The sequence below is a fragment of the Podarcis vaucheri genome (assembly GCF_965113315.1).
Source record: "Podarcis vaucheri genome assembly, chromosome: 6".
Classification (NCBI taxonomy): Eukaryota; Metazoa; Chordata; class Lepidosauria; order Squamata; family Lacertidae; genus Podarcis; species Podarcis vaucheri.
In genome coordinates this window covers 49971884-49996602 of record NC_138764.1, presented here as the reverse complement: position 1 = coordinate 49996602, position 24719 = coordinate 49971884, and the positions used below count along the sequence as shown (strand labels likewise).

The 24719-nt window shown below is 41.7% G+C and overlaps 1 protein-coding gene across 4 annotated transcripts in view; it reads right to left on the bottom strand.

Annotated features, from left to right (window-relative positions):
- LRP8 (LDL receptor related protein 8) overlaps nucleotides 1–24719 on the bottom strand; it is a 203104-nt gene that overhangs the window by 33848 nt on the left and 144537 nt on the right. For all 4 annotated transcript variants that reach the window (XM_082225617.1, XM_082225619.1, XM_082225616.1 and 1 more), the window contains 2 exons: nucleotides 17350–17478; nucleotides 1218–1586 (listed from right to left, as the gene is read on the bottom strand). In XM_082225617.1, coding sequence (XP_082081743.1) covers nucleotides 1218–1586; nucleotides 17350–17478 — 498 coding nt within the window. The remainder of the gene's footprint in view (nucleotides 1–1217; nucleotides 1587–17349; nucleotides 17479–24719) is intronic.

Below are 24719 nucleotides of genomic sequence, written 5' to 3'. Positions count from 1 at the left end.
TTATCACTTTGCCTAGAACTGTTGCTCATGAATTTAAAAGCTAATATGTAATTCGATAAATAAGGGTATAGATTACTATTATTATACAGTGGTACCTTGGTTGTTGAACTTGTTCCCAGAGTCCGTTCAACTCCCAGAACTGTTCGAAAACCAAGGCACAGCTTCCAATTGACTGTAGGAACTTCCTGCACTCAATCAGAAGCCATGGAAGCCGTGTTGGACATTCGGTTTCCGAAAAACGTTCACAAACTGAAACACTCACTTTTCGGGTTTGCAGTATTCAGGAGCTGATTTGTTTGGGAGCCAAGCTGTTTGACAACCAAAGTACCACTGCACTATATACATACAAAGAAAATGGAAATAATAGTAATTGCAAAACAGTAGCGGAAATACCCCAAATGGGTATAATCCTACAGATTGTATAAAGAAAATGTAAAAAGGAAAAAGATGGTGAGAATATTATCATTTCAAGGAAATAATTTATAAAAAGGGAAATCTGAAGCAGGTTCTATCTAAAATACACGCTTTTCTGAAACTGCTAAAGTCACATTTGGGTACAAATTGTATGTATTTTGCTGTGTGTAATAAAGTAATAAAGTTTGCTTTTTAAAATATAACATGTTGCTCTTGGGAGCCTGTGGGCTCATTTCTACCATAATAATTTAGCTATCATGGGGCTGCACTTCAGAATTTTTATCTTGAAATAATAACCCGGAGTTTGAGCAACACTATTTTCCTGATTATGTTGGGTGATTCACAGGTCAGGATGGAACAGAAACCTAATCCCCTAATGACACCTTATCTTGAGATAAAAGATGCATGAAAGAAGAGCCCTGGCTTGGCTTGGTGGTGGCAGCTCTCTTGCAACTGTTATACAGCTCAAGCTAATGAATTTTAGCTAATGGATCCTTGAAGAAAGAATTTGGGAATTTTGGGGCCTGGTTCGGGTGACTGCACAGTCAGCTTTGGGTAACCTGGTCCTTCAACTTCAACCTCCGATTTACTGATTCACATGTAATCATGAAAGGCTGCAGTTCTATGCATCTCTGGGAGTAAGACCCTCTGAACTCAGTGAGATGTTACCTCCAAGTAAGCATGCATAGGGCTGGATTGCAAGGGCAATCACTTTAGGATAGATGGCCGTTGACAGGCCCACAAAAATACCCCATGAGAAGGCTAACTCCCCATGTGCCCTTCAATGCCCCGTGGACACTTACGACAATCTTGCTCATCCGACTTGTCTTTGCAGTCCTCATCTCCGTCACATTTCCAGTTCAGATGGATGCATTCTCCATTGCCGCACCGGAACTCGTGAGCTGCACAGGTGCTTGTGGCTTGCGGCTTAGCTTTGAAGCCACACTTCTCCGTTGACTCATCGGAATGGTCCTCACAATCAGGCTGATTGTCACAGACCCAGATCTCTGGGATGCACAGGCTGTTATTGCACTGGAACTCGTTGGGGTTGCAGGTGAGGGGTGGGCACTTCCTCTCATCACTGCCATCACCACAGTCATCGTCACCATCACAGACAAAAATTGTAGCTATGCAGGTCTTGTTGCTGCACTGGAACTCAGTAGGGGAACAGACTGTGGAAGAAAAGCAAAAGAAGCGAGTTAGGAGAGCTCAAGCCTACCCAACAGACATAGTCTTCCATATTTTCAGCGTTTCAGCCTTTTTCCAAAGGGCCACCCAAATCTCTTTTTGTTTCCTATTTCCCAATGGGGATGGGGATTAACATGCATTTTTATTGCATGCACATGTGTGCATTTTTATCGCTATTGCCTCCTACTCTTCCATTCTGATGCTTCCACTTGCTCCTCATTGAAAGAAATAATAGAGATTGCTCTTGCTATCCTCATTCTTATCCACTACCACCAAGGGCACAGCTATACATCTCTATTTCAGGGACTGGAAGGTCCACACAGTGCATCTGCTATAGCTTATATTACTGCACCAACACCAACCCGATTCATAATGGTAACTACAGAGCCAAAAGGTGCACAGCTTGCATGGCCATCAGCAGAGAGAGAGCCAGGGGGAAAATTAGCTACCTGTCTTTCCCAGGGATACTTCATGCATTCCTGATTGTGTGCTACAGGGCTGAACAAAGAAGAAGTGGATGAGTCGTAAAGATGGCAAACAAATCGATAAGGGGTATTCAGTTTACTCCAGGTGATCAGAAGGGTCATAAAATATATCTTGAATACTCGACTAAGGAAAGGTTCATTTTAATACTTCTCTCCTTGCTGGTGTCTGCTAACCCAACAAGAACCCACAAAGGATGGTGTGTCCTGTGCCATCTTTATGTCTGTAGTGAGTGCAAGAGTGTCAAGGGGCTGGGGGAGAAGAGGTGCTTCCCCACCCCCAAGGGAGCATCAAGAGGGGGAGAACACTTCAGTCTCATTTGCTCATGCTCGCTCTTCAAAATGCATGCAAATGGGAAAATGGCTTGTTGTCTAGCATTGAGGCTGAGCTAAAGGAAAAAATGGCCAGATGGTCCAAAATCTCTTTCAAGCGTGGATGGACTACATGGAACTGGCAGAAATGACCGGCAGAATCCGAGATCAGGGAGAAGAAGTGGTGGAAGAAGACTGGAAGAAATTTAAAGACTATCTGCAGAAATACTGTAAAATTAATGAATGTTAAAGGGATGTTGGATTGAAAATAAGCGGTATTGGTAAAAAGATTAATAAGAATATGTAAATACGGATTGACAACGGTTGGAAATATATAGTTATAAATAGGTTAAGATATTAAGTAAAGATAAATGATAGAGGGTAAGGATTTGCTGAATTAAATATTTGAACTGGAATGAAAAAAGGGTGTGTGTGAGGAGGTCAGGAAACAAGTAATTGAAATATAAGACATGAAAATATTGATTCTTTTTTCTATTTTTTTTTACTTTTTATGTATTTTGTCTTTGTATTTTTGTATCTCTTTTTCTTTTATTATTGTTATTCTGTTCTATTTTTTATCCTTAATTTTGTAACTTTTTATTGTTTGTAAAATTCAAATAAATATCTTTTTTAAAAAAAATCTCTTTCAAGCGTGAAAGGAGCAAGGTGGCAAATCTAACTGGAGTAGTCCAAGAATTGCAGGTCACTATAAAACAGTGAGAGGGAACAACTGTAGAAATTTGGAGGGGGGAAAAGAGCAAATCGGTTGCATAGAAAGGCTGGAGATCAGCATTGCAGCCAGTTGGGGAGGGCAGATATCAGAATGTCCCAGTTAAAGACCAGGGAATGACTCAAGTGCGTGCAGGCTTGTTATCTGCACTACAGTATACTCTGCTCTGGCCCTTCATGAGTGCCAATTTCATTCCCCTCCAAACGTAAGTAGATTTCTGAATTTCACAGCATGTCTTGTTTTGAACACATTAAGAGGTATGCATAGGGCAAATGCTCAGTGAGGTACGCAGGGATTTAGCTTCTGAGTTGCACTGATAAGCCCCTTTGCAACACAGTGAAATTTTCCCCTGGAAGTCACCGTGTGGCATTTGCATACAAATGAGAGTTTTCTGAGCTATAAAGTTGGGATTGATATTTTTCTCTCTCCTCCAATCTCTGCATGCCTGATTCAAAGTTGAACCAGAGGAAGTAGTTCAAATTAAAACTTCCAGGTGCCCTAGGGACAGGGAACTAATGGTCACTTAGATTAGCAAAAGCAAATTCACCCCCCCCCCATCAAGAGCTACCATTGAAAACTCTTAATTGTGTGTAATTTGTTTTGCTATTAAGACACACTCACACACCTCTGCTTCAGCACTTTCAAGGATCCATAGGGAAATGATTACTTTTACAAATTATGCAACATGAAACATCATTCTTGGAAACAAGTTCTTTTAATTGGCGCAAGAGGGCATTTTATTGTTAACAGTTGAAGTAAACATTGCTCCTCCTGTACCATTCCAGTGAGATCCCACTCAGCTTACTAGTAGCTGAGATAATAACAATATGGAGGAGGGGGGTTAAGCTGGAGGAGGCTGTTAAAACCCCCCACAACCGGTCCACTGGTCTTTATTTATGCCAAGGTATCTAATTAGCTGCAAGCCTCAATTCTAAATTTCTTTCCTTGTTTCATTTGCAGCATCAGGTGGCTTGTGCCCAAAGACTGTGATATGCAACTTAACTGCAGGATGGAGGTGCACAGAACTGGGTCAAACTGTACATAGAAGAGTTTATGAAACATGCCTGTTTGACTTTAAGGCAGGGGGTGGGTTAATGTTTTATATAAAAAGCAGCAGAAGAGGAGAGTGAAGCCCGCACCCTCCTCCCACTTCACTTTACCATACTCTGCTGCTTTATACTCATAGAAATCATAGAATTGTAGAGTTGGAAGGGACCCTAAGGATCATCTAGTCCAACCCACTTCAATGCAGGAATATGCAGGGGATCAAACTTGCAGCCTTGGCATCATCAGCACCATGCTCTAACCAACTGAGCTAACTGCTTCTGCCAAGCTTCGCTCCAATGCCAGAAGTGAGTCAGCAGGGAAAGAATAGCTTAAAACAGCAGAGTGCAGTGTGCTAAGGCACAGGACAGGTGTGGTGTGACAAAGGCCGACCCTGAATCTCTTTAAGTTCCCCATTACAGCTAAAAGCTGCCAAGTCACCTAATTCCCACCACTTATGAAAACACAACTGGAGACTTCCTTTGAAATACTGAGAAAAGACTTGGCACTTTCCTTTTTAATTAACACCTTGACCACCCCAGCTCCCAAAAGGTGTTCTGGCCTGCTGCTGGATTCTACAGGGCAAGAATTGCCTGACCACAGAAAGCTCCAAGTGACCAACTTGCTCAAATAGAGGTTGAGAGTAGACTGAGCCTTTTTAAGCCTCAGCCTCAAGACTTCCTCTCCTGGGCTCTGCCCCCTTGTCAGGAGCTTCAGGGGGCCAACCCTCTTGCTTGAAGACAGGCACTCCCTCCCCCCTCCATTCCTTAGCCTACCACCTGGTACACTCCCTGCACCACTGGGCTTGGCATGTGCTGTGAGATCCTCAGGAGCAGGGGAAGACACCTGTAAGCCCTGGCTTTTGCCCACAGGCCCTGGTGGTACACGAAGCTCTTTTGGAGGCTCCTGTGTGCTTGAGTGAAAAGCAGCCTTTCTCAGCCTAATGCCCAGGCCCATGGCTGAAGGATGCTAAAGAAAACTGGGCACTTTCCCCTCACCTCTGTTGTGATTGTAGGCTGAGCTTAAAGACAACAGCATTGCAGCAGCTTTGCACCAACTAGGTCAGGAGTAGAGGAAGGCTTTGGCAACAGTTCCACAAACCTACCGTATTTTTTCTCTCTATAAGACGCACCAGACCACAAGACGCACCTAGTTTTTGGAGGAGGAAAACAAGAAAAAAAATATTCTGAATCTCAGAAGCCAAAACAGCAAGAGGGATCGCTGCGCAGGGAAAGCAGCAATCCCTCTTGCTGTTCTGGCTTCTGTGATAGCTGTGCAGCCTGCATTAGCTCCATAAGACGCACACACATTTCCCCTTACTTTTTAGGAGGGAAAAAGTGAGTCTTATAGAGCAAAAATTACGGTATTTACACTGATGGGGGCTCCTTGTGTTTTTGTAGGGGGATCAGAGATACTTTGGGGGTTGCTCATGCATTCCAAGATTGAGCCTGATGGTTTTGGAACTGCAATCCTGAATTATCAAGTTGCTGTGAAATCACTCCTCAATCCTATAAACAAGTCCACATGGGCTACATAGTATGTAATTCAGTCTCCTATACAAAGGGATGTGTGACTTACCTTTATGCCAGTCCTTCTGGTGCTTATTTCAAACTGCCAGAAGTCTAAGATTTCAGAACTTCATGATCATGCAGACATGATCCAACCCATGACCATCGTAGCTAACACTTTCCTACAGCCAGAGAGTGACCATCTCTCCCTTCGCTTCCCCCAAGTACCCTGTACTTAATTGGCACTTTCAACTGACCTATTCATCTTGCTTAATAGCTCAACAGCAGCCCTCTTGGATCACTAGCCTCATTCCCTTATTAGATAATAATTTACGGTAGCAAGGATAAAAGCTTTCCTGAAAAGTTCAAAGAGTTGTGATAAACGTGAAAGATGCAGTGACTGTACGCTGCTAATGTAGCACTCCAGGTTGCATAGAGGAAATTGCCTTTGTAGATTTCATTTGAGTGGATTACAAATCAATGAGCAAAGTTTGCATAAGCACCCCTCCTTTTTTTTGGCAGGGCTGATGCAATTTATAAACTTCAGCTGTGAATTTATTTCTCTTTCCTGTGGGTCTAACAAGCATTTCTTTCTTTCTTTCTTCATTAGCTCATCTCCGCCCTTCCTTCTGCTTGTATACCTTTTCTCTGTCTATTGAAATCTGCCAAACATGCAAATAAGACCATTCCACACATATGCACAAAAATGACCCTCCACCAGCAGCTGATACAAATTAATATAATGCTTCTTCCTCATCTCCTCTGCGCCTGCTTATGGACCTATGTGTTCTCACATCAAAGGCCATCTCAAATAACCAATGGATGCAATGCTAAATGACCATAAATAATATGCGCAGGCTTTAACAGAAGCCATCTGTTTACTTTCTTTGATTTTGCTATCTATTACAGTACGGTAAGAGTTTCTTTACTTGCGATGGGAAAGATATGGATTTCTTTTTAGTTTTTTTCTTCAAGGTTCCAAGAAAGAGCTGCTGCAATTGCAGTTGAAGAAGCCACTTAAAGAGCTCTCAAAAGTAATCTTCAGGATCCTAGATACCAAGGAAAGTTGTACCAGAAGCATTAAAATGAGAGCAGTAAACATAATGCAGCCTTACTTTCCCTACATCTTCCTCTAAAAAGAAAGAAAAGTGTGGAGTGGGGTAGAAGAGAGAAAGAGAGATGGAGAAGCATATTTATTCATCTATAGACCAATATATATCTTATGACCAAATGCCCCCATACATGCTTTGTTCACTAGAAAACTGAAATGATGCAGTTAAGAAGAGTATATTATGAAAACTGGCATAATGCACCTCATTTCGTACAGTTATTTGTCTGTGTGTATGTGGAGGGGGGAAATGGAAGGAAAGAAAAAAAGCAGTGACTCAGTAGGTATGTAAGGGCATTAAGCTGTCTCTTGCATTCTTTTCCTTAAGAGTGCTTTGTAATAAAAGAAGGGACAAGCAAAAAAAGCTTCTCCAACTGCAAATTTCCATACAAGTGCTTTGACTGAATGGTTAGCTGCTGCCATAGTCAGATCATTAACCCTGGGTAGAACAATACTGGGAAAATAGCTCCAGAAGAGATGTTAGGTATATTGCTACTTGAGATGGAAAGTCCAAAGAGTGCCACTCCTAATTTGACAAAATTACCATACTTTAATGTAGGGATGGGCGAACTATGGTCCTACTGCCACATGTGACTTAATTTCAAAAGCCCTTTGCAAGGGATCAGCTCAGACTGCTAGCAAGAGAGATCTGTTTCTCTGTTTCTCTCCTTGCAAACCACTGGGAGGAAAGGAAGAAGGAGGAGGGGAGAAAAGGGTGTCAAAAAGAGAGGGGAAAGGGGGTGTCAGAGTGAGGAGGGGGATCCTGCTCACTTTTGACTCAATTACTGGCAAGTCACCCCTGAAAGATGACCTCTGAGAGACTGCAGGACTTAAGAGAGAGGGGAGGGGAAACTCTCCTTCAATGGCATCCCCAGTCTACTACCTGAGATGACTACATCTCTATGGGTTGTGGTAATAAACCCTTGAGGTTCTTCAGTTGGGTTTCTTAAGTGTGAGAAATGTTTAGAGAGTTCATATCAAGTTTCAAAGTTTATAAACTGCTATAAATGTCTTACTTTTGTTTTTAGTTGACTAACTGTAGCCAGTTTAACCAATTAACTGGTAAATCAATCAACCCATTTATATACATGCCACAGAACTTTTAGGCTATGTAATAAAGGTAACAATTTTCCTCACAAATATCACAGGTAAAGGTATTGTTGTGAAAACAACTTTTCCCAAAATAGTTTCCGAGGCGGTGGTGCTTTTCAGGCAAGTTCTTGTCAATCTGCCAATCAAAAAATGGTCCACCAGGTTACTTAATGCACTTTATCCCTCAGTACAACAAGTGCAGCATTACAACCAATTAGCATTCCCAGAGTGTTATGTTCAGTTTGTACTGAATTGCTTTGGTATGTGCCCATTTATTCTCCAGTCTGGATGAAATTTGTCAGCTAAACTAGCAATTTCGCAACAGCTTCCCCAGAAACAAATGAGGTTGTGCGTGTAATTGACTATTAGCTCACATATTTGGTACATGGCATGGCCTGTTGAAACAGCTAATATTATTTGTCACATAATAAAACATGGTCCAGTGATATGAACTGTGGCAGGAAAACATATTCCTGAAATGCATAGAGTAAAAATTTTGGAACAATTTCCCTGGAAACACTTTGGATGCAAAAGAACCATTACTCATTTTGAAAATGAACTGGATCAAATCAATGGCTGATGAAGGCTAGTCTGGTACTGCAGAATGGCTCCACTGGAATCAGTAAAGAACGCTTCACTTCCACATAACCTTCGGTTAGCTATTTTGTGCTTCTTGTTCCAAAGTACGGGAGTTATCCAGAAGTGGAACTGGAAAGCAGGACATGAGCTAAAGGCGTTAGGGCCAAGGAAGGAGCTTTCATTTCATGCTCTGGCCAACCTATCTGAATGCAAGAAGGACTTTTTCAAGTTAGACTACTATTAACAAAGCTACTGTAGCAGCCAGTGTGGCATTGTAAAACTGCCTTAAAAAGAGTAGTTATTGAAGGTTTGAGTGTAAATTTTAAAAAGTTGTATTATTATGATCTTTAAAAAAAAAATGAATTAATGAAAAACAGGCCAGTTTTGAATTATATAAACAAAGTAATGACACATTTTTATAATGAATATATAGGTGCACAATCTTTGAAAAATGCTATCCTGCCATAACCAAATGATACACATTTTGGATTTCAAATTCTCAAGCAGATACAGGCCCTGGAAATAAGCATGCCCTGGAAACCCATCTATCAGAGCAGAAACTCCCTCCCAACTTCTACGCTCACGGTCAACTTCTGAGTCAATGAGCAGAATAAGAATAATCTAAGCTGATCAAAAGGAATAAGAAAAGCTTGCTTCATTCAGTAAGAGAACCTTGCAGCTACAACGACTGAGACACAGACTCCCAGCAGTGCAACTCTACTGAATAATGATGTATAAGGCACTGTTCCTAGTACAAGTAAGTGGGGTCATCGCCCCATAAAACTTCTACATCCGCTAATTTAATTCTCTTGATGGGAATTCTCCACTAGGGCAGAGATGAAGACTGCTGCATTTCAAGGCCTAAATATCCCCAGTATTTAGCACATTTTGTCATTAACTCCACTGAAGCAAAGAGGAAAAGAATCAGGAGAAAGCTGGAGTTTGGCACATCAAATTTTACCCATAAAAGGTTGGGACAGGTGGAGAAAAAGGCCCGTGGGAAGGAGTGGAAGGAAAACAGGAGACATTATGAAGAAATTATCTTCAAAAATAGTTTTCAAGTAAAATACAAGGTAATGGACTCTTCAGTTAGTACTTCCAACTAAATATGACAGTCTGATGCTAAACATTATAGCAATACATATCTCATTATCTGAACTTATGCCTAGTGGAGACTGGAATAGCCCCTTGGCTCTCTTCCAAGCCATTAGAGCAAAATGTTTCTTCCAAATTCCCCCATTTCATTATTTTGTCACAGTCAAAGAACACAGAAGAATCTAAAAGGAACACAGAGATGGAAACAATAATAGTTGCAGGTTTATCAAGTGTAAGTCTTTGATAAATAAGATAAGGCAGGAAAGAATACTACACCATTGATTTTACATGCTGTTTAACTACTGGACAGCTGGAAGGATTAATGCTGTGCATTATGCCCTGGCTATTCAGAAATTAAAACATAGTGTGCCAGCTGCTACTTTATCACTGCTTAAGGTATTAGAGCTCCTTAGAAAGCAGGAGAAATGGTTCTTTAGTTACTACTTCATCTCATATTCAGATTTATTCTGCAGGTTCACAACAAAGAGGCAAAAAATAAAATAAAATTGTCTCTGTGGTCGCCTGTAATCACACACTCCCAAACAGAAATGAGGGTGCTTTTGGCATGAACATATTAGCTGTTTGTCATAGTTAAATGCAAAGCAGTGCATTCATGGAGCATTCAGCCTGACGCTTAAATTGGGCAAATAATTTTTCTTTGCACATTATGAGAGCAACCTCGCTTGCCAAAGAATGGGGACACAGGTGCTCTTGTTTCTCTTGCACAGAGAAGTCCTCCACATGACTCTCTTTAATGTGAAATGGAGGGACTGGGTTGAGGGAGGTGCAGAAGCAGAAAAGTAGGCTTGGAGCAAGTTACTGTTCTTTCATCCCAGTTATTCAAAATAGGAAATAGGCTTATTGGGAAGGTAAAAGATGGCTGCTTCACCATGCGAAATTTGGTATGTGGAAGTCACTTTTAGGTAGGCAGGAAAGGCCATAGATCTTGCATATAGTTCGTTGTGTGTGTGTGTATGTGTGCGCGTGTGTGTGTGTGTATTTTGCCAAGGCATTTTACCACAATGTACACTTGTGGAGAAACAGATTCAAGTGCATTTATCCAAATTGACAATCTACACAGCAGAGTCACGCTGCTTAGAAAAATGGAACTGACTACTATGTGGGAAATTTTCATCTTGTGTGTTGCGGCCCTTAGATTAAGACTTATAATCCACTTTGTATACTAATACAGTAGTGCATTATAGAGATTGTAGAAAAAATAAATAAATCCTAGAATTGTAGAGTTGGAAGGGACCGTGAGGATCATCTAGTCCAACCTCCTGCAGTGCAGGAATCTTTTTGTCCCACATGAGGCTCAAGCCCCAGACCCAGTGATTAAGAGTCTCATGCTCTACGGACTGAGCTATCCTGCAGGCTAAATCGTGGAAGAAGATACACTTCCACTCATCCATAAATCTGTCACAGAGGATGTACCCATGTTGTGATAAAATAATAAAAACCCTACTACCAAAAGAACAAAAAAAAATCCTATGAAAGATTTTTCTGCTTCTCAGAGACAAAACAAGTAAGCTTTGAAAGATCCAATATGCTTTGAAGTTAGGAAGCTGGGCAGGGCAACCCCAGAGAAGTCACTCGTGGCATTTTAAGAGACCCCTTTGAGCATGCTATAAACAGTACTGTGAGATGCAGAGACAAGCAGAAAAGTTAGCTCTTTACTCAAGAAAACAGCATACTACCAGACAGCAATGCCTACAAACAGGACTGTCCCCTATGAAACAGTTGCCAGGACTGAAGGTTTTCATCTTCTACTTCCCTCTAAGTTTTCCCCCCAGCCGGATGTTTGGCCAAGCAGCCTCAAACTATGTGTACTGTGTGTGAATCTGTGCCCTTTGTTTTGCTACACATACTGTATAGCCCTCTGTGTCCTTGGATACAAGTGGGAAGGGGAGCTTAGTACAGTAAGGAGCAGCAAGCTCCTGGGATATTTCATCAGCTGAGTCAGAACTGCTTTTCTGCCCTTGATTCCTCTTGCTCACAAAAGTCTGTTGCCTTTTCAGAATCCAACCACTCCCCCCTCCTTCCCCCTATGACCTGTCCTCAGTGTCCCACCACCACTCCTGGGCTCTGATCTTTCCTCCTTTGATGTATCCCTAGGGAGTTCCCTGCCTGGTGCCTGCCACCACTCCTCCTCATCCAGCCAGTCCCTAACAAGTGCATGCTAAAAACAGTGTGCAATATTTCTCTAGTTCATGCTGAAATAGCTGAAGGGAAGAAGGGGCATTGAACCTGCTTAATCTTTTCCTAATTTTAGTAAGTGATGCTGTCAGTAAAACCAATCTAAAGCTTCTGCTACTCTTCAATGATTCCTTTCCTTGATAAAAACACCCCTTTGGATGCCCAACTCAATAGATCAATAGAGAGAGTGTAGCCATTAATAGTATTGATAATTTAATCTAGGAGACCACTGAACTGTAGGTGGCTTAGTCTCTGGAGTAGAATTAAACAAGATGTGTCCTGTTAATGGTACACATTGGTTAAAACTAGAGTAGATGGTTCGGGGAGTACTTAAAATCAGTCCTCCAGGCCAGGGAGACAGGCAGTGAATGTCTCGTTTTAATATGGGAAGAAACTAGCCTTCTTCTTCTTTTTCTTTATGGGCAAGTACAGATTTGTCACAGTGTGCTGTAGCCACCTGGTAAGCCAGTCCTCTGTATCATCTTGCCAAATGAAGACGACAGCTTTACTATTGCTCTGCTTCCACAAATTTCTCATCAGTTGTAGAAAGATGGCAAACACCTTCCATATTACTCAGCAGGATGATACCTTTCAGGTAAGGGCACAATCGTATCTCCCATCATTCCAAGGAAGGGCTTTGCAGAGTGTCAGAGCCTCTCATGGCAGTGGGAGGTAGGGAGAAGGACAACCAGTCCCAATGCTACCACATGGAGTTTGTCAGCCAAGCCCCCCGGCCCCTGTGAACTCCATGTCTCCAGTGGTCCAAGCTAGCAGGCCTCCTGCTGATTAGCTGAGCTGAGAGAGCTGGGTGGAAGAACATTTCTACCTAACTGTCCCCCGACTTGGTTAGAAGGCTGGCGGGGGGGGGGGGGAAGAAGCCTGCTCCTCCCCGTCGCCAGCCCCGCAAACTCAGGGGACAGCGGGAGAGGCGCAGCGCACCTTTCCCACTGTCCCCCGACTTGGTTAGAAGGCTGGCGGGGGAGAGAAGCCTGCTCCTCCCTGTCACCAGCCCCAACCTGGTTTGGAGGCTGGCGGAGGGCTTCCCCCTCCCCCAGCCGTGCAAGCTCCCAGAGCGATGCTGAAGCTGCCCGCATCAACCTGCCAAGGGAGTTAAGATGAGCAGGCAAAGCTTTGTGGGCAAAACATGTAAGGGCCTTCTCCATGGTGGCCCCCAGCTGTTGGAATGACTTCCCTCTGAGATGTATCTTGTGCCTTTATTGTAAGCAGTTTGACAATTGGCCAAGATGCACCTTTTTACCCAGAGCTTTGCCAAAGTGGATATCTTCCCTTCATCGGCATTGCTGTGCACTGCTAGTCTGTGCTACTGTTTTGCCACATTTGTTATGCGGTTCTATTTCATGATTTAAATGTGAATTTTATGTATTTTAAGTGCAGTATTTTTGTAAGATGTCCTAGGACCAGTTGGTGAATGGGGCAGGCTATATATGCAAATAGTAATTGGAATAAACAAATAAGAAGGAAAGAAAGAAAGAATCAGCGCAGAATTGGGCAAAGGGGCTGTTACAATGCAGCAACTGCATATGTACGTTCAGTTTACATCTTTCTCCCTGCATGCCAGGTAAGGAAAGCTCCAACTCAAGGATGCTGATGTGGCAGCAGGGCAGGTGAATTTCCTACACATGAACAAACTTGCCATAAAACATAAAATGAAGCTGAACACATAGTTTTAAGATGCCGCCTGAGTCTTTCAGAAAGATTTTGCTCTCTCTGCTCACTGTGGGATGAAGTTCTTCCTGCTTAGGTTGGTGCTTAGGTCTCTATGCTGCCTAGCAAGGAGCGTTTAGGGGTCTATAATTAACTATGGCATGAGTGGGCACTGGCGGGGAGGGAGGGAATAGACTGCAGCTTTTGTAGCACAAATCCCACTGTGTTTGATGATTACTCTCCCACTGCTGCTTTTACAACAACTCAATTGGAGGCCTTTTGCCATCTCTTTGGGAGATTATCTTAGGAGCCGGCAGAACCACTCCTTAAAAAGGAAGTTTTGCTTTGTATTATTGGAATTCCCAAATCAAATACAGCAGTTTATAACAGCTTATTTAGCTCAGAATTTCCTACCTGGTAGGGGCAAGGGACACTGATTACCTTCACATTCTCTGGAATAAAATCATTGAAGCTAGAAAATGCAGAGACCCTTACAAAGACGGATAAAGAAACAGTTTTTTTTTTTTTTAGCATAACTAAGCCAACAAATCAATGCTCGGGAGAATTAAGGTGCTTATGCACTGGCAGTTTCCCAGGAGGAGCTTGAGGATTGTCAAGCACACTGTCTCTAGGGCAGACATAGGCAAACTCGGCCCTCCAGATATTTTGGGACTACAACTCCCATCATCCCTGACCACTGGTCCTGTTAGCTAGGGATGATGGGAGTTGTAGTCCCAAAACATCTGGAGGGCCGAGTTTTCCTATGCCTGCTCTAGAGCCTTGCCAGAGGCTTTGTTTTACTTGCAATAAACCCCTGTATCTCCTTTCATTCTTAGGGAACTGATGCCTTCCCCCTACAGCCATCAGAAACCTATGATTTGCCTCCACTGTTGGAGGCTATATACTCCTGAATACCAGCTACTCAGAATCCCAAGTGGGGACAGCACTGTTGTACTCAAGTGCTGCTTATAGGCTTCCTACATGCATCTGCTTGGCCACTGTGAGAACAGGAAGCTAGACTAGATGAGCCATTGCCCTGATCAAGCAGGCTCTTTTTATCCATAAGCATTACCACCTCAAACCACAGAGGCAGAGCTCTGCCACCATGGCTAGCAGCCAATGATAGCCTTATCCTCCATGAATTTGTCCAGTCCTCTTTTAGAGTATCCAAGCTAATGGCCATCACTGCTTCCTGTAGGAGCACTGTTATTGCAAAGAGATTCTGTCCTCCCACCTTCCACAAGACCATTTATGGCTGCTGCATTTGCTTCCTTCACAACTTTCTGACTTAAAAGTTTGAATGTGAAATACAAGTTTTCTCCCACACCAGAGCATTTATTGACATGAAGTCTGACATTGCTATACAATCCCTCACCAGTAAACCTCACCATATGAAAAGTCCCTGTATTTGCCAGCCATTATCAAACGGATTCGTTGCCATTTGAGCTCTGCTTCATCACAGGGCAACACCTTCCAACTAAAATTCAGTGTGGCATAGGTTTTGCACAAGTCTCAGGCAGAAACTTAGCAAAGCCCTCAGAAAAGCCAGTCGTGCTATTTTCCATGCAGATATGTTGTTTGTTTGGATTTTAGAAACAGCCACTGAGTTTTCTTCCTGGATACTTCCTCTGGTTTTTAAGGGTTTTGTGTTTGTGTGTTTTGCACAGGGAGATGTGAAAATTATCTCCAACAATGATGAACTCCCCTTCAAATAGATATATGAAATGTGATGTTTCTTTGAAATTCAGATACTTTCTGTGAAAGGCACAGCCTCTAATGTGACAAAGAAACGTCACATTTCAGAGGATGAGTTTGATAGCTTCAAATTTAACTCCAAGCAAGTAAGCAAGCAAGGCAAAAAGGAAAGAAAGTCCCCCCTCTTACTCCCCCTCCCCCAAAGTAAGCTCAGGAAGAATGAATAGATAAGTAAAATCTCCTCTCTCCCCCCGGTCCTCACCCCCCATCCATGTTGAGGACAAGCAAACAGCAAAGATGAGAAAGAAGATGACAAAGATTCTAAGCAGAGAAGAAACAGGGATGCTTACAGAGTATCAGTAGATAAGCTTAGAGGGATTTTATCAGATTTGGATAACAGAAAGGATTGAAATCAATCCTTTAAAACTCAGAAGGCTTGCGAACAGCAGAGAGGGGGTCATCTTCATCCGGAGAAGAATGGCTTGATTTGACAAATGTGCTCCTTTCCAAGAAAAGAGAACTGCCCACAAGCCAAGGTGGAGAAGAGATGTGGGGACACCTAGGCCACAAAAGCAACCTTTCCATTCTCTGGTTCTGCCATGCTTAGCCTGCCACGCAGTGTGTAAAACAAGCCCCCAGCTGTACGAATAAAACCAGCCTCTTGTATGGTTGTGCAGCCATTCACACAAATGGAGGGAGACTAGGGATGGGGGAATCTGTCGATTTCAGGCTTTTGGTTTCTCCTATTTCTTGTCTTCACACATTTCCACATCAGTTTGCATGCGTGCGCACGAATGCACACAAGCACTATATATATCATGAAAATTCATTACCATTTTAGTTCACTTTTCTGTTAATGTATACAATTTTGCCTGCATTTCCTCCCAATATACACATTTTTGCAAAGCAATTTCCCCCAATATAGAGCATAAAAAGGGCTGTTGATGGCTATGCTCTGCCTCCAAGAATGGAGACCCCAATGCTTCTGAAAAGCAGCTGCTGGAAACCACAGCAGGTGAGTGCGCTCTTGTGCCTGAATCCTGCTTGTGGCTTCCCATAAGTATCTGGGTGGCCACTGTGAGAACAGGGCGCTGGACTAGATGGGTCACTAGCCCAATCCACAAGGCTCTTCTTGTGTTCTTATTTTTGTATATTATTTTCACTAATATATACGTTTTTGTACATATTACTTGGCTGGAGAATTGCTAGCTGAAGTGTGAATTCTGAAGGATAGCTTGTTTTGGTTTGTGCATTGCTTTGGAATGTACAAATCTGGTAGATTCGCCTTTAAGCATGAACTAAATTCAATTTCTCCTCCTGTCCCTACAAGAGACACTGCTTTGTTCCTTTATGTATCATTCTTTACTCACCCATAGAGGTTTTACAATGCCGTACATAGAGCTATTGGGAGGATAAAGACAATAGCACTATCTGCTTGCTTGAAACCATTTACAATAGATATTGCCTTTCGATCTTTGTGGGTTACTAAAAACACAACAGTCACCTATTCAGTGGCTAATGGCCGAAGAGTACTGGAGCGAGATCAGTCTCTCAGTCCACATCCCCAAGTACTAGCTAATACATAGGTGGAGCTTGCAGCAAAAAATTAATGACTGAAAATGAATTACCTGTGACTTCAACAGCTTGAGAAAATCTTACTGCAGTGTTTGGGGAACAGAAAACACATCCAGCCTTCTAGGGAATCCCACAAATTATTTTCTCATTTTAACTTTGCAGTGTGCTTTACGGAGTGGCATTTTCTACCTGAAGGGCTATTATTATGTGCTGTAGATTCTGACCCTGCCTAGAATATTCTTTCCAGAGTTTGAAGTTAGAATATAGAATGGAATCCTCTTAAAGGAATAAAGTGCCAAGTCAATGTTTCTCCACCACTACTCCTACTCAAGGGTAGAGGCAGTGGATCTGCAGCCCACACTAGTTCCCAACTTATCTATGCTCCGGTGTGTGTGTGTGTCTGTGGAGCTTGCATAGGCTGGGTGGTATGTGTGTCCCTACAATCTAATGTTGGTAAGATCATCTTCAACGCCCTTCCTAAAACCTACAGCATATGGAAAAATAAATATTGATTTTTGTGGCCTAAGATGTAGTACAAACATGTTGAATCAGAAAGGCTGGGGTGGATAGGAAATACAGGAGGGAAGGGATACAAAAACTGGCATCAGATAATTTGGAGTTTGAGTTCATTGAGGTCAAATAACAGCATCGGTATGAAAGACTCACCATTCGTGCACCCGGCCTCATCAATTCCACTTTCACAGTCTTTTTCTCCATCACACCTCCATGAAGAGGGGATGCATTTGTTGCTGGAGTCTCCACAGCTGATTTTTTCCGCTAAGCATACTTGTTTGGCTAAAAAAAGAAGCACAAAAATAGCATAATTAATGAATAAAAAAAGAACTATATATAACTTTACCTCAGAGTGCCCCATATTTTCATCAGGCAGCACACACAGTAGAAAAGACTGTGGATGTTTCTAGAATTGCTTTCTAAACTTGATCAAAATACTATGCAAATAATTTAGCTGGCATGTATTTTCCTGTTTATTGGTTTGATATAATTTCACTACCTGAAGCACAGTAACAGAGTTAAAAAGAATAGATCTCCTCCAAGTATAGCAGGCTGAATAATCTCATAACCTCAGGATGTTATAAAGGAATATAAACAGGTGTAAATTAGAAGACAGTGTACCCAAAACCACTATACTGAAGCTAAACCCAGTGTACCATGAGTGTCTGGAGAAAGAATTTAGGAATTTAATTCTGAATAGATTTAAACAACAAGGCGGAGGGGGAAAGCTGCCTAGTTCATAACAAAAACAAGAATTGGTTTCAGTCTGAAATCTCTTTTGCAACACTTTTAACCCACTGCAATGTCCTTGACTACAACACCATAGATGAACACACCCAAAGAATAGGATTCAATCTTTTTTTAAAAAAGTACTTCTTTGAGATACTGTATTTAGGAATGCAAATACTAGCTACCTATTCCAGGATAAGGAGAAAGGATGGTGAAAAGCAGTCCTTACTACTCTTCTTGCTCTTTTGGGTACCATTGCAGAAGATCAGGCTGCTGCCTTTGGAGATACTGTCTCTTACCCAGTATACAAGTCCAGATTCCCTTCCCTCATTGTGGTTTCATATGATGATATTTAACATGGAACTGTTTTGGCACACAAGTTAATTTTGATCGCGGACGTTTGACAGGCAGATCTGCCTTTGCAACACTAAGATACATATTCGTAAGTTTGAATTTCTCTGCTTCCCACAAACGCACCACTGACCTAATGATAAGAGGAAAGAAGTGTCTGGTGGGCACCACTGAAATTGAAAAGGAACTGGAAATTAAGGGATTGATCAAGCATTTAATAGTGTCCAAAAGGTGATGCTTCCCTGCCACCCCACTCCCATCCCTACACTGAGGCCATAAAAGTGCTCGGTAAATGAAACTGCCCTCATTGACATTTTCTTAGTGGGTTTCCAATCTGAAGGCAATCAAAGCAGCTGCAGCTTCACCGCCTGGCTTTTTTTTTCCTAGGAAGCTCATCATTCTAACAGGAAAATGAAAGGCCACCAGGAGCTGTCATTAAAAATGTAGCACGTTACTGAAGTTGGAAAAAAACAACCCTGAATAATTATAGAGTGGATGCTGTCATTACCTAACTTAGTGAAACTGTTTTGAAGACAGAGGTTATAGACATATAACTCTATTAATGTCATATACAAATGATCACACTGCCTGTGAACATCAAAGAGCTGTACATGCCAAGTGGGGCTCTTAGAATAATAGAATCATAGAGTTGGAATAGACCACAAGGGCCATCGAGTCCAACCCCCTGCCAAGCAGGAAACACCATCAGAGCACTCCTGACATATGGTTGTCAAGCCTCTGCTTAAAGACCTCCAAAGAAGGAGACTCCGCCACACTCCTTGGCAGCAAATTCCACTGTCGAACAGCTCTTACTGTCAGGAAGTTCTTCCTAATGTTTAGGTGGAATCTTCTTTCTTGTAGTTTGGATCCATTGCTCAGTGTACGCTTCTCTGGAGCAGCAGAAAACAACCTTTCTTAATCCACCTGCCCTTCTCCAAACAAACACTAGCCCCACAATACTGCAAAATGAAGTTCTAAAAGCTCCCCAAATGTTGTGCATTAGCTCAGTGTCCAATGCAAAGGGAGTTACAGAGTGCACAGAGGTAGCCATGCATTTGTCTGGATCACATCAGTTGGGAGTTTCTAAATAGCGGGAAACATATGTGGTTAGTAAACCACTAGATTAAATGACTGTCTGAACAGCTAGCATTTCCAAAGTTTACACTTTTGGAGTACCAGAGAGATGGTATTCTAACTTTGCTCCCACTGTGCCCTGAATGGAAGAACAATATCTGGAAACCCTCCAGCTATGGAATTTTTTTCCTGGCCTGACATGTAAGCAATTTAATTTCTATATACTTACATGCTTACTTGCAACTCTCCCAAAATAGAAGAACCTAAGAGACCACAGTTTTGGGAAAGAAACAGAACATAATAGAGTTGTTCAGCTGAAATTTATTTGAGAGCAAGTCTCTGAGGAATCGGCCATTTCTGTTTATGTGATAGAAGAAATTTCTCTCACCATCAGAAAAAGCCTGAAGGTAAAATAGCTCAGAGTTGTCTTAAACTTGTGCTTTTGGGGAACAAAAACAAGCAATAAAAATATAAAAATTATGGTGAAATGTAGCAAAGTGGCAGGAAGGTTATGTAGGAATCTCAGTATCAATTTGATCTCAGAGCCCACGGCAAGAAACACCTTTGGAAGAATAATGGATATGAGAATGGCAGGACGGGCAGCATCTGTTTACGAAAAGGACACCGGGTTAATCGCCACAATGATACAAGTAATTAGATGCATTTTGAAAAGTAAATCTGAGCAGTTAACCCTCAAAGCAGAAAGCCATCAGTTGTCAGTGTACATCAACTATACGGAGTTCAAACACAACTGGCAGCTAAGCCTGAATCATTTCAATCTCAGCTTTTCACTATGAAATGCAAAGGTAAGGTAAGGAACTTGGGCAAAGAAATGACAAATCAAATCAAAAGTGCTGAGGAAAAGTCAATGCTATTTTGGATTGCTTCATTTCAAATAAAAATGCTATGCGAATACTAGCCAACAGGTCATGAAAGAAGGGTAGAGTTGAAGGTGTAGATCTCCTCTGCTTGCTTGCTTTCATTTATTTTAGGCTTTTGCAAATTTGTCTGCCCAAATTTTTCTCACACTCTTTTACTCTGGTCTTCCCTAATCTTGCAGAGAAAGAGAACATTAACTTGTACTTGATAGTGACTGCTATCGAGGTTTGTGTTGACGCAAAGTATATGGAAGCTGGACTTTTCCAAAACAGCCAATGAAAAAGACTTGGTTAAAAAAATGTCAGACACATCAAGACCAATTTATCACAATGAAGCCCAAGTGCCAAGGATGGACAACAATGCTTTATTTATACAGAGACAAGAGCGAAGACGACAAGACGGTTCCATTGACTAGCCACAGCAAATGGCCCATTCATTCTTCTTGTTTTCTTTACACCCCAACGCTACAAATTCTTTTACAGAAATCCTAGAGCCTAACTGGCGCCCCACTGCTTGGCTTCCTCTTACGCCACTGCTGAGCTTTTCAGGCGTAGAAGCATTATGCATATTCAAGGAAAGGGGGAGATAACAAAATGGATTTCCTTTCACAAGACCATTTGTCAGGTTCTCACCATGCAGGTACTCTGCAACCACGTACAAACGGGAATTCAGCAAATTCTACGTGTGGGAAACCTACAGATCTCTTCATTAGCAGGCTAGACAGTATCCGGGAGCATGAAAAAAAGGCCCATTTTGTGGAAATGTGTCATCTCGAACAATGAGGCCTGCTTTCCCACTACTACCATGTTAAGAATCCCTAACACTATTATTGATTTCTCCTGAGGACACAGATTAGTATGAGGCAGTAGTGGTTTTGCTGTGGCAACAACCTCAACAAAGTGGCATATCAAAGAGACACAGTTCTGAAGGCTGGCCAAGGCTTACCACAAATCTCAGTCAAATATTGCTTGTGGTAGGAAAAGGTCACAACATAGGTTAAAAGTATTTGAACTGGTGCCCTGTTGTGGAGGTTGAGAAGGCTGGTGCTGGCATAACCCATGTAATTTATTTTTATTTTTCAGTTAACAACTTTATATGTATATGAAACAGCTGTGGGTGACTATGCTAAGGCAGATTAATAGGAAGCCACACCCTGGTGAAAAATATAACATTTGCAGATTCATATAATTAACCTACGGCTTTAAGACTTTAATTGCATATTACTGCAGAGAAGCCACAGAAGTAGAGAAAATATCAAACACGAACAGCAAAACTTTATGGTCCGAGCACAGTATTAATAGGATCATAGCTGTGAAGGATGATAAATATTAGCTCCTAGTATGTGATTTTGTTTGATACAGATTATTTTTTTCACATTCCCAGGAGAATAGAAAAGGATTTGCTTGAGCTTAATTCCTTTGGATGAAGCAGCACAGCCCTCTCACAAATGTTAAGTCTTGGGATTTTGTGGCCATAACTTGTATTTGGTCAACCAGGGTTACAGACTAGTCTCTCCATCCCCCTTTCACTGACTTTGTGGATCATCTGAAGCTTGTTCATCATCAAATAAACATGGCAACCATTGGACAAAGCAATAGATAATCATTTGCCTTGCTTTAATGTAGATTAACACACATAATTATCATATTGGAGATAAGAGTAAATAATCAGGCATTCAAAATCCCAGACTTAATCCTAAACACTGAAATTCTACATTTTGTAGCAGGAGCTTAGAACACAGTGATAGGCATTCATTTCAGAACATGCCACTAAGGCCTTATAAATCAACTTATTTTTGAGACTAATGATCTAAGTGAGAAAGATGGGATCTCCGGTAACTTTATTGTCACTTAGGCTTGTTGGGGGTGGAGGCTTTTGTTAGGTGGGGCAGAACCTCAGAATTGTATTGATTTGTATTGGTTTTTACTTACTGAGGGGGAAGCTGCCTTGCTGCCCCCCTTGGCTACACCCATGGGGGGCCACAGGAAGGAAACAAGGTTGGAAGAGTGCCACAGTCAAAAAAAGGTTGGGAGACACTGATGTAAACTACTTCCGGTTTTTGTTAATCAACAAAACAGTGCCATATAAATCATGTCAAATAAAATCAATCAATCAGAGTTTGGGAGGCTGGGTATCATCTTTGACCAGTAAGCCTTCTGGACATGTTATGCCGTATTTTTCCGTGTGTTTTTTACCAAAAAATTAGGTTTTAAATTGGGGCTCGTCTTATACACGGGTAGTGTTGAGGGGTGTTTTCTTAATTTGGAGTCCCCAAAAATATGGTGTGTCTTATACACGGAAAAATACGGTAATTCTCATAGGAATGTCAATTTCCATGGCACGATGTGCCTCTTGATGAAGCACAAGGGTAGCCATCTAAGTGCTATTCAGATGTCATGTACTAAGCCAGAATGGCCAATAGCCAGGGAAGAGGACAGCTGAGTCCAAAACATCTGGCTATGGGGGGCACCAAACTGGCTACCCCATGCCTAGGGCCTCACCTTCCCTGTCCAGACCAAAACCAGTTTAAGACCTCAAATCATCAACAGGTGCCGATGCCAAGTGGAGCACTGGACTTCCCTCTTTCTTTATATCAGCTGCCTAAAACAGTCAAGGCAACTTACAAAATACTCTGATAATGCAATCGCAAAACGTACAAAAAGAAAAATTTTACAAAATTAGGTAACAATCTGAAAGCAAGGATCAATTAAAAACAATTACTTCCCCATTCATTTTGCATCCAGAGACCTCCCTGCTCTTACACAACTGAATCAAATGCAGGATCAGAAACAAATGCTGTCTTTCAAGATTACACATTCAGGCAGCTTGGAACTACCTTCTGCTAAAAGTCTGGCCATCTTAAATACGGCTGTAACAGCACAAATATTACAGTGCTCAGTCAGATATCTTCTGATATATCCTCTTGTTTCAGAGGTATTTGTAGCTTTGCAGTTCAAAAACCGCATAGACATGGATATGTCTACATGTAGTTTTTGTTGAAAGGCTTATTACTTTTTTACTGCTTCAATACATATTTGACACTCTTTGATTTACACAAATTGGAAGCTTCATAAATGCCTCTTCATCTGTCCCATGTGAGATCGCAGAAAATGTAATTTAGTGAATAATTAGCTGTGTTGCTAAGCTAGGCAAGTTCTATATCCAGAAGAAAACCCTTGTAATAGTTGATGCAAGGAAAAATACCCTTCAACTCAAGGATTTAAAAGGAAGAATAAATGGACAAGGCCAAGGTTGCTCAGGGCTAATGAATTAAAAATAATTCATATTAATTAATCTGGAATGTGTGTGTGTGTGTTCAAATAGCCCAGGATACATGTAGGAAGTGAGCTGAAGTTGTGTTTGCACATAAACATTATTATTATTTTATTAATTTTATTTGAAACTTTTCTATTTCACTTCCCCACTGTTAAGCCTCCAACGCAGCCCACAACATCAACACCCAACAGCAAGACATCCAGCAGATGCTGAAATCAATAAAACAGTTTTACACTTGCTGTCTAAAAGATGGCAGCAATGGCTCTGGGGAGAGATTCCACAAATGATGCACCACCACAGAAAAGGCCTCATCTCCAGTCTCTACCCACCTAACTTTGGAAAATGGTGGCACTCAAAGCACGGCCTCAAAAACCAAATTTCAGCAGTGGGCAAGCCCATATTCATTAGTAGAGATACCACAGATTTTTTTATTTATTTTAATCAGGAATACATTGTGATGGTATCGCACAACTACTTCACATAGCTTCCCCTATATCAAGGGTGCCCAAACTTTTTTCAAAGAGGGCCAGATTTGATGAAGTGATTTGTTGAGCTTATTTTAGGATTGAAGTTGCTGAGCTTTTTTTTTAGTATTTTACCCCAGGACATATACTGCCACGGGGGCCAGATTAAATTGACCGGCAGGTCAGATTAGGCCCCCGAAACAGACTTTGGACATGCCTGCCCTATCTGAACTTGCTAGAATGTTCGGTCAAACTGGAGTGAAAAAAGGAACATTGCCCCTGGGCTTTTTCTTTACATTCTGGCAGGTTTAATGCTGGATTTTCTTGCTTTTGTTCAATCAAATTAGACCCATAAGCATCATATGCCAAAGCTTTTAATTGTTCAGTCAAACCTGCCTTAAGGGATTACCCAAGGAATTAAGGAAAGAAAAGAAAAAACAGCAGTCGCCTGAGGTAGACTTTGAACTAAAGGTTGAATCTAATTGTTTTGGAAAAGTTGGGGATACTTTGAGGTAATTATTAAAGCCAGAAAGCTGCCTATATGAAGCATGCTTTTGAGTAAGTATACTGGGAATGTGGCTTAGAGGAGCTCATATGATCAAAGGAAGCATCACATGGAGAAGGGCAGAGGAATCCTTCAGTCAGCTAATTGACTTAAGTGATGGTTTGAGGACAGGGACAAGCTCTCAAGTACATAAAACATTTAATGAACAAAAAAATTGTTTTATCATAACTGATACAGTAATTGCA